At 38.7% G+C, this 9,681-nt stretch overlaps 1 protein-coding gene across 1 annotated transcript; it reads right to left on the reverse strand.

Annotated features, from left to right (window-relative positions):
* Positions 1-6,538: 6,538 nt before the first annotated feature.
* LOC128195402 (uncharacterized) lies at positions 6,539-7,954 on the reverse strand. The gene has a single exon (XM_052872746.1). The coding sequence runs from the start codon at positions 7,952-7,954 to the stop codon at positions 6,539-6,541; it is 1,416 nt and encodes a 471-aa protein (XP_052728706.1).
* Positions 7,955-9,681: the final 1,727 nt, after the last annotated feature.

Raw genomic sequence — 9,681 nt, forward strand, 5'->3', positions numbered from 1 at the left:
TGTGCCAAACATTTCTTGACGAGATACTAGTGTGTACATGCTTGATATCAGGGGTTGGTTAAAATATGTGGAGGATGATTGGAAGGATTTGGGAAGTACCAAGTTGGCTGCTTGAGCCTTCTACTCCTTAAAACGGCTACAAAGGCCAATGTGAGGTAGTAGATACCCAGAAGCTACTCTGGAACATGGTAAAAGTATTGGTATGGACAAATGTATCTGTGAATTGTGAGGGAATAGGTCAGGAATCAAGGAGTGAGAATATCATGTGGGATTTGCAAATTGCCTCAATTTTGGTGGTGATGGATTTCTTTGAAGTTCGGGGCGAACCAAGATCATGCAAGGCCCAACAAGGGATGCCCCGGTCTTGGTATGAGCTTTGAATATTCAGATGAAAAAATTTGAGATTTAACAAAATTGCTCAATACTCTGAATGGGCTGAGGCATATGAAAGTCACGCCTTGGTTTTGGGCATGAGTCAATTAAGCGAGGTTTCACAAGAAGTTGCCCCCCACTTTGGGTTTACGAATGATAAGATGGACTCAAAATCATACAAAGCCCCAAAGCGTCTGCCCCTGTTTTGAGGGTGGATCTATGAATTTTGGTGCGGACAAAATCTGAGAGGCCCAACAAGGGATGCCCCGGTCCTGGTACGAACTTTGAATATACAGATGAAACAAATGTGAGACTAACAAAGTTGCACCATATTTTAAAAGGGCCAAAACATATGAAATAAAGTTGCCCAAAATTGTCCCCTAGTTTGGGAATCGGGGGAGGAGTTTGAATGGAACTTGAATGTGTTCAGAAATTTGTGATGGATATGGAAAGGATTGGCTTGAAAAGATTGCCCCAAACGGTTTGATTTTCCTTTGTATAATTTTGATCAATAGGGAGTTCCCTTCATCCGAGGACATTTATTTTTCATCATCATTCATTTTTTCATTTTTTTTTTTTACAACTGCATTGTTGGTCATTTTGTCTTGTCTCAAAATTAAGCTTTACGAAAATTTAAGCAACCATTATTCAATCTGTGTGGGCTTTTATTGGGCTTGTAATGTGGCTTGGGCTAAAGGGTGTTGAAAGAAAAGATATAAAGGCTCAAATAAATTTTTGTGGGTATTTTTTTTTGAAAAACAAGGGTTACCATCTATACTTTGTATCAGTTATTCGTCAAAACTGCTTTGACTACTTTGCCCTTTCTCAAATTTCATTCTTTGCTTGCCATCACTTTGTGATTCTTTGTATTTTTACTTCACTTTTGAGAAGTTCTCTTCATTTGATCACTAAGTGTGTTCTTCCTGCAATTTGAGTCGATTTCTATCGTGATGGTAACCCTTGTTTGGGTAAAATTTTGAAAAGAAATTTCTTATTGGCTCAAATTGGGTATCAAAGGATGTATTTTTTTTTTTTGGATGAAGAAAGATGGCCACACATCATTTCAAATTTTGGTTGTTTTATTTTCAAAAGATTAATTAGGAGACAAAGACTAAATGATCTCAACAAGAGTCATTCATTTTTTTTATTTCATTTTTTTTTTTACAACGGATTTCAGGATCTCCCAAATGAAAGCCAATGGAGATAACGGAAAATCTGCCCCAGTGTAAAACTTGGTGTTTATCAATTGGGCTCAAGAACATGATTGGGCCAATTTTGGTTTAATGAAGGCTGAAGGACGATGATTTCAAACAATGCACACACAAATACCTCTTAAGAATATGTGATTTGATCATTTGACTCCAGGAGATTATGACATTTATTACATTTTGAAATCTCATAAAATGGATGATTTGCATCGAAAACAAATGACTCAAACTTTTGCGTATTTTTTTTTTTTTGATTTTATGCATGAAGAAAAGTATATGAAATGAAGATGATGATGCTAGTTGAAAAACAGATTCTTTTTTTTTTGTTTGAAAATTGGGCTTTGCAGATCAGCTTGGAAACTGGACCTTGCGGGCCGATATGGCAAATAGGCTTTGTGAGCCATTGGGGAAATTGTGATTTTTTTTTTTTTTTTTTTGCCAATGTGGAATCTGGGCCTTGCGGGTCAGTATGGAAACTGAGCTTTGCAGACCAGTATGGGAAATGAGCTTTCTTGGCCATTGGGGAAATGTGATTTATGAGCTGTTGTGGAAATTGAGATTTTTTTTGGCCCTTGTGGAATCTGGGACTTGCGGGTCAGTATGGAAACTGAGCTTTGCAAGCCAGTATGGGAAATGGGCTTTCTGAGCCTTGCGAGTCAGTATAGGAGCTGAGCTTTGCAGGCCAGTATGGGAAATGAGATTTGAGTGCTAAAATGGAAACAAGGGCTTGGGAACCAGTGCGGAAACTGGGCTTGGGGGCCAGTGTGGAAATTGATATTTCTCGGCCATTGTGGAAACTGGGCCTTGCGGGTCAGTATGGAAACTGAGCTTTGCAGGCCAGTATGAAAAAATGAACCTTTTGGACCAATGTGGAAAATAGGCTTTGTGAGCTATGCAAGAATGATTTGATTTAGGAAAACGTTTGAAAAATGTTTTTTTTTTTCAACTTTCTGACACAGGAAAATCCAGATCGGATCAGCCCTGAGGAGAAGTAACAAAGAAGGAGGTTGGACTTACCAGGCACATTGTCCCAATGGATCAGATGACCTGAGCCGTGAAAGCTTGACAGAGGAGAGTTACAAAGGAAAATATTTTTTTCATTTTTTCATAATTTATGGAACAAGCTAAAGAAAATCGATTTTTTTTATTATTTTTTTTTATCAGAGGATTTCAGAAAATTGAATTAAAGAAAGCTTTACAACATTCTCGACCCAATGGGCCCAAAACTATTTTTCTTACAGCCATGACAAAAATTCTTCAAACAAGGTCTGAATTCCTCTATCTTTATTTTTCAGCACAAAATATCTTATTCACACAAACAAAAAGGGAGATCATGAATTCGAATAAACAAAAACATGTATTTTTTCAGTAGTTCAGATGCACTGGGTTCCAGAGAAACCACATATGGCAACTGGGCCTAATGGGCTCAAAAACTGTTCATCTTTCATTTTGAGATTTTTTGTTACAAATTCAAAGAAAATCACACAGGATAATTTGGATAATTGTATTGGAAAGATACTGTTGAAAATTTGTATTTTGAGATTTGATTTTGATTTTTCAATGTTTTATTTAACCTTTATTTTACAAGACTATAGAGAAACTTGGGTCAAACTTGGACCTGAAACAAATCGAAATGAAAGCAAGGCAGTGCGAGCTTAATGGGCCGGACGGACCCAACTGCCAATGCGACTCAAGAAATTGATCAAAATTTTTTTTTAAATTTTTATTCGAGAATCAAACATGACACGATGAAAATTATACAACATGATGAGGAAAATATTTTTATTTTCAATTCTGAGAAAACAAAACTGAGATAAATTTTACATTGAAAATGGGCCCAGATGGACTCAACAAATATTATTCTTACTTTCACCATGAAACTTTATGAAAAGGAATTTGAAATCTCTTTTTTTTTTATTTTATTTTTTTTGAAAAATCTTAGAATGACACATTACAAACGCAAAAATGTGAAAACAACATATTTTGACATTTTTCAAAAGAAGTAGACTCGAGAAAAACCACAAAGGCCATTGGGCCTAATGGGCTCGAGCACTGTTTTTTTTTTTTTTTTAGATTTATTCAAAATGTAGAAGAAGGAGGAATAAAAAATCAAACAAAATGGTGATGTGAAATTATAAACATGCCAAAATAATTCTTTCACTCAAATTTATATTTCAGAAAGAATTGGGTTCAAAGAAGGCTAACATGGTAATGAGGCCCAATGAACCTGAAAAAAGTTCTTTATCAAGCAAATGAAAAACAATTTTGAACACTTCAAATTTTACATCACTCCATTTATTATATTTTTTTTGGAAAAATTTTCTATTTATCATATTTTTTTGATTTTTTTTTGTTTTATTATTTTTTTGGTGAAATCGGATCATACAAGAAGTCTTGAATTGGGCCGGATCGACCCAACAAAACCCTACCCGTTTCAGTTTTTCAAAAAAATTATTATTATTTTTTTTTTCTTGAAAACTCAGAAAGAAATCAGACCGACACCAAGCAGTTGCAGCGACCGGAACTGTAGCCACAGTGGATTTGCTTGGCTATAAGTCGAGAGCTCCTCCGCGTTGGGCGACATTTTCTGATCTCTCTCTCTCTTGCTCTCCCTTTCTCTCTTCTCTCTCTTCCTTGAGCGTCTGTCGAGAGCGTCGGGTTCTTGCGACGAGGTTCTGCCTGTGTGTGCCCTCGATAGCGTCTGAGTCTTCCGGCGAGCTTCTGTAAGCCTTTCTTCCCCGGGTAAGTCCTCTCTCTTTCTATCCTTCAAATTTTCCGCTCTTCCTTTCCTTTACGCTTTCTCACTTTTCGTTTTTCTTTTCCCTTATGCTTTCTGGTTTATTCTTTACTCTCTAGCCTTCTGCTTCTGCTTTTCCTTTTATGCTTTCGCATTTCATTTTTGCTTTACTTCCCCTCTCCCCTTTATGTTTTTCTTTTCTGCTTTCCTTTCTGCAAGCTCTTCTATTTTCTTCTGCTTTCCGCTTTGTCTGCTTTTATTTCCATCTTGCCCTTCTTTGCATTTCTTTCTGAGTCTTCTTTTCTCTTTTTCTCTTTTTTTTTTTATTTTAAAAACTTAAAACACTTAAAAACACAACTGTCTTAACTTAAGGGGTATATAGGCTGGAAACCAGACGTTAATCTCCCTTCGATTGAAGGTATGGCAGAGACAATCGGGTAGAACAACGCCACGTACCCCATAAAATCAGAAAACTTAAAAAGAGAATTTTATTTGTATGAATCGAACATGGACAAATGGACAAGGACAAAAGGACAAGGACAAAAAGGACATAGATCCATTTAGGAACCTTTGCGAGGACCGTGAAACAGATCCGAGACCGGACACTGAAATAACAAAGACCGACCGGACAAAAATTAACTTAAAAGGAAACAAAAACGAATAAAGAAAACACTGAAAAAAAACTTCTTTTTTTTTTATGCTTCTGTTTTGTTTTTGTTCTTTTTACTTTTTATTATTTTTTTTTTTAGAAAACTTAGAGAGGAAAGATGAACGAGATGGAGATGGAGAGGTACACCAGTCAGCGGTGGAGACCTACTGAAGATCAGGTCAAAATGATGACCCATATCTACAATTACGGGGTCACACATCCCAGCAGAGCCCAAGTTGTCGAGATTGCGTCTCGACTAAGAGTTTTCGCAGACGCTACTGAATACAATGTGCACTGCTGGTTTAACAACCACGGCATTCGGGTCAGGCGCTGGCAAGCAGAGGTAGACCCCACTGGCACTCAGTTTTCACAACTGCCGCTATACATGTATGGTAAGCATCCTGATCACCTCCATCTTTTTTTTTTGAAATTTTTTTTTTTTTTTTTTGAAAATTTTCTCCTCATCTTATTATTGACAAAATTTTTTTGTTTTTATTTTTTTTTTTGGAAGAATATGACTGGGTGATCATGAAGGCGCCGAGGCTGCTGGACTTGTTCCCCGTTCCAATCATCATTGATGACGATAGGGACGAACGACAAATCCCTCCACCCATGCTTTTCACATTCCGGACCCGAGCTCCCTCGACGGAGCTCTCCCTTAGACCACCGCAACCAGCTCGGGAATTTTTTCGTTGAAATTGTTTTTTTTTTATTTTGGTCTGTAACTTAACGATCACCCGTGATCGAACCACGAACACTGTTTATTTTTTATTTGCTTTTGTTATCTGCTTTATTTGCCTTCTTTTTTTTGTTTTTATTTGAAATTGTGACTTTGTACCTTTGTTGTTATATCTGTTTTTTTTTTTCTTTTTTATGCATTTTTATGCATTTTTATTTTACTTATCAAAAGTTAAGATCGTATGAGTGTATTCAGAATGATGTCATTGTTCAAAAATATCTCCGACCTTACTGTAATTCTGCTCCAATGATGAAATGAAAAAATATTTTTATGGTTTTTTTCTTTTTATTTCAGTCTAACAAAATTCCTAATTTAAACAAAATGATGGAAAACCGGGTTCAAAAGAAAATAAAATATTTACAAAGAAAATAACGAAAAATGACTTCAAATGAAATGAACGCCATGAGCATGAAGAACACAATTTTGAAATCATTATGCATATGAGACAAAGAAATGGGAGGAGAAGAACAAAGAACTCGTAAACAAACTTGCACAATTTGAAATTTAGACAAACCCCCCCCCCCCCCCCCCCCCCCCCCCCCCTTTTTTTTTTATATATATATCATCATTTTTTTTGTTTGGCGACACCCTATTAGGACATGATTTCCAGTAAACCTTGGAGATACCAAGTAATGAAATTTCACATTAAAATTCATGGATGAAAGCGTGATATCAATGAGCATAAACCTCATAGCGAAGCAAATTAAAGCTCGAGCAAAACAACATCAGTTCCAACTTTTACAATAATTTATGCTTTCCAAATAATCCGAGAGTCCTCTTCACTCGTCCATGGCATTTGTAGAGGTGAACTCACGCCTTGCCCCAGTGCTGGATTAACTTTCTTCAAACTTTAAACATCCTGAATCAATCAAAGATTGCACTTTACGTTTCAGAGCCTTGCATGCCTCTATTGAATGTCCACACGCTCCTGCATGATAATCACACCTGGCATTTACGTCATAGTTCTTTGGGTACGGAGGTCGTATAGGCCTGGTTGGACAAATCTTTATGAGGTTTCTGCGGAGAAGATCTGGTAGTAGCTCTGTATAGGTCATGGGGATAGGAGTGAAGTTGGCGACCCTCTTATCGCGATTGTAATTTCTTCGCTCAATGGCTCGACTGGACCCATAGGAATGTGACATTTGAGGATAGGCAGTAAAATGGGAATTAGCTCTTCGCTTCTTATCCTTCTCATGACCAGGACCATAATCGTTTAAACTGGCTACTAGCTCTGGGCCTAGTGCAATTTTTCCACTTCTTATGCCACTCTCAACCCTCTCTCCAATTATTACTATGTCAGTAAAACTTGAGGAAATTGAGATGTTTAACATGTGCTCATAAAATGGTGGTTGCAGAGTACTCAAAAACGTGGTAGTCATCTCCTTGTCGCTCAGACGCGGTTCTACTTGAGCAGCTATCTCTCTCCACCTTTGGGCATATTCTCTGAATGATTCAGATTCTTTCTTCACCATGTTCTGCAATTGTGCTCTATCAGGTGTCAAATCTTTATTATATCCATACTGCCTTAGGAATGCCTCAACCAGATCTTTCCATGAGTAGATGTGAGTAGTTTCTAAGCGCATGTACCAAGTTAGAGTTTCGTCAATTAAACTTTCTTGGAAGAAGTGAATCAAAAGTTTTTCATCGTGGGCATAAGCTGCCATTTTCCTGCAGTACATGCTTATGTGGCCCCTCGGGCAAGTATTTCCCCGATATTTCTCAAACTCTGGCAACATGAACTTTGGAGGTATCACCACGTCAGGAACTAAACATAGTTTTTTAGCATCTCCCAATTCAAAACTTCCTTCACCCTCTATGGCTCTCAACCTCTTCTCAGGGACTTCTAATATGCTCTTATCGTCCTTAAAATCTGCTGGTGTAATGACACAAGATGGAGACTTCGTCTCAGGTTGTTTTTTCATTATCATGCTCTCAATACCTGGTTGGATCGTCTGCCTAGGAATTGCGAAAGTGGTTGCCCCAGGCTCGTCTTCTACTTCAGGTGCATTACCTTCGGCCTTTTGAGTGTCAAGATGTCCCGAGTCTACTCCTGAGGGTGGAGTATAATTCGGGGGAAGACCATAGGAAGGGAAAGTTTGTGCTTCTGGAACTCCTTGTTGTGATCGTTGTGTGCATAAACATCCAGGGCTTCGTAAGGCATCCAGGGTCTTTAGGACTTGTCTCATTTGTTCCTTCAGCTGTTGGATATCGGCTTTCATTCCCTCTTGAACTTCTACTTGGTTCTCCATGATTTTGCCACTGGTTCGTGTCCTTTAGGGTGTCCTAGATGCTTAGCTGTATTTTTTTTGAAACAAATTAAGAAAAAAGAAAAATAAAAAGAAAAGAAAAGAAAAGAAAACAAAGTTCAAATTCTCTAGTCAGAAACTATAAAGCTGTGAAAATATTTGCCCCGGTATAATTTTGGAAATTAACACGAAACAGAGTCAATAAGGTGGTTCATCATTCTGAAATCCCCAAAATGCTAGACATAGGAATTCGTGATCAATCATCGCAGGCTTTAGTCATCACTTTCTTCATTTGTCTGATCAGTTTCTCGCAGCAATCGAGGAATGTTTCAATCCCCTTAGGCGGGTTGATGATTGACATTAGCATCAACTAAGAACTTAAGGACGTTTTCAATGGCTCCATTGGCAAGGGAAGCTAGCTATGAGAGACTTCTCTCCCAATTCTTTTAACTTGTCCTTATTCAATGACATATTCTTTCTTCATCTGACTCATCAATCTTTTATGTCCCCTTTTAGCTGAATGGCAACGTTCCTTCTCTAGTTTTGTCATTGCTGCTTCTATCCACTGCTCATCATTTTGAAATTTCTTCTCACAAATTGGGTAGGGGCAATTAATGTGAATTACAACCTGATTGTCTTAACCCTTTCTGCGATCCATTGGCTAAGGGAAACTTCCATTAATAGTACCTAATCTTGGGTCTCCCTTGAAGCGAACAACATTGCCCCCAAGTGTCTTTAACTTGATGAAACATTTCACCCAAAAGTTCATTCCTCACAAGATAAAATGGCCATGGAAGAAGACGAAGAATCCAATAGGAATAAGGGAGTGTTCCCACGAGCCCTAGCAGCCCTCCAAACTTTCCTCTAAGTGAGATGCACCTCCAACGAACCAAAGACAGTAACCCCTTCGAATTTCTGGACTAAAGCGCCCATAGAAAAATCAAGAGTGGACGAGCGTCCACTGAAATCTGGACGAGCGTCCTATTCTCTGGCCTGGACGAGCGTCCTAAATCTTGGACGAGCGCCCTCTTATCCACTGGACGAGCGTCCTCTTAACTCTCTGGACGAGCGTTCTCTACTGGACGATCGTCTTCTCTAAACGTCCTGGACGAGCGTCCCAAATCTTGGACGAATGCCTTATTATCCCACTGGGCGAACGCCCTCTTCTATCCTGGCCGAGCGTCCATTTCTGCCTGGGCGATCGTCCTGAGCGTCATGGACGAACGTCCTCTTCCCACATCATTTGAACGAGCGTCAACTTTAAAACGAGCGTCCTCTTAATTCTCTGGACGAGCGTCGTCTTCAGAGAGCTGGACGAATGTCCACTTGGCGCTGCATGTGTGACGAGCGTTTCTGCGGGCCTTGTGGTTGGTTCATCTCTATAATTTGTTGGAGACTCTTCCCAGCTCATTTTTAGCTCCTGCAAATGATATACAATCTGCGATCTATGCTGCCAAGGGACACACCATTTATGTTGTTCTTCGTTTAAACTTGCACAAAGTTGCGCCCATTCATTTGCTCTTTTCACACGTGGTTCACAAGGAACAGCCTAAGACAAGTGCGAAAGTTCCTAAAAATCACTTCTTTTTCCAATGGTGACCCATGTTCACCTGACTGAGTACCTGTGATGGACTTTTGTTACAAAATCCAATTTTCTCTCGGGTAATCGTTTACAATGTCCTTGTAATCGATTACATACTACAATAATTCGTCCATGGGGTACAGGGAAT

This window comes from Vigna angularis, chromosome 1 (genome assembly GCF_016808095.1).
Source record: "Vigna angularis cultivar LongXiaoDou No.4 chromosome 1, ASM1680809v1, whole genome shotgun sequence".
NCBI classification, from domain to species: domain Eukaryota; kingdom Viridiplantae; phylum Streptophyta; class Magnoliopsida; order Fabales; family Fabaceae; genus Vigna; species Vigna angularis.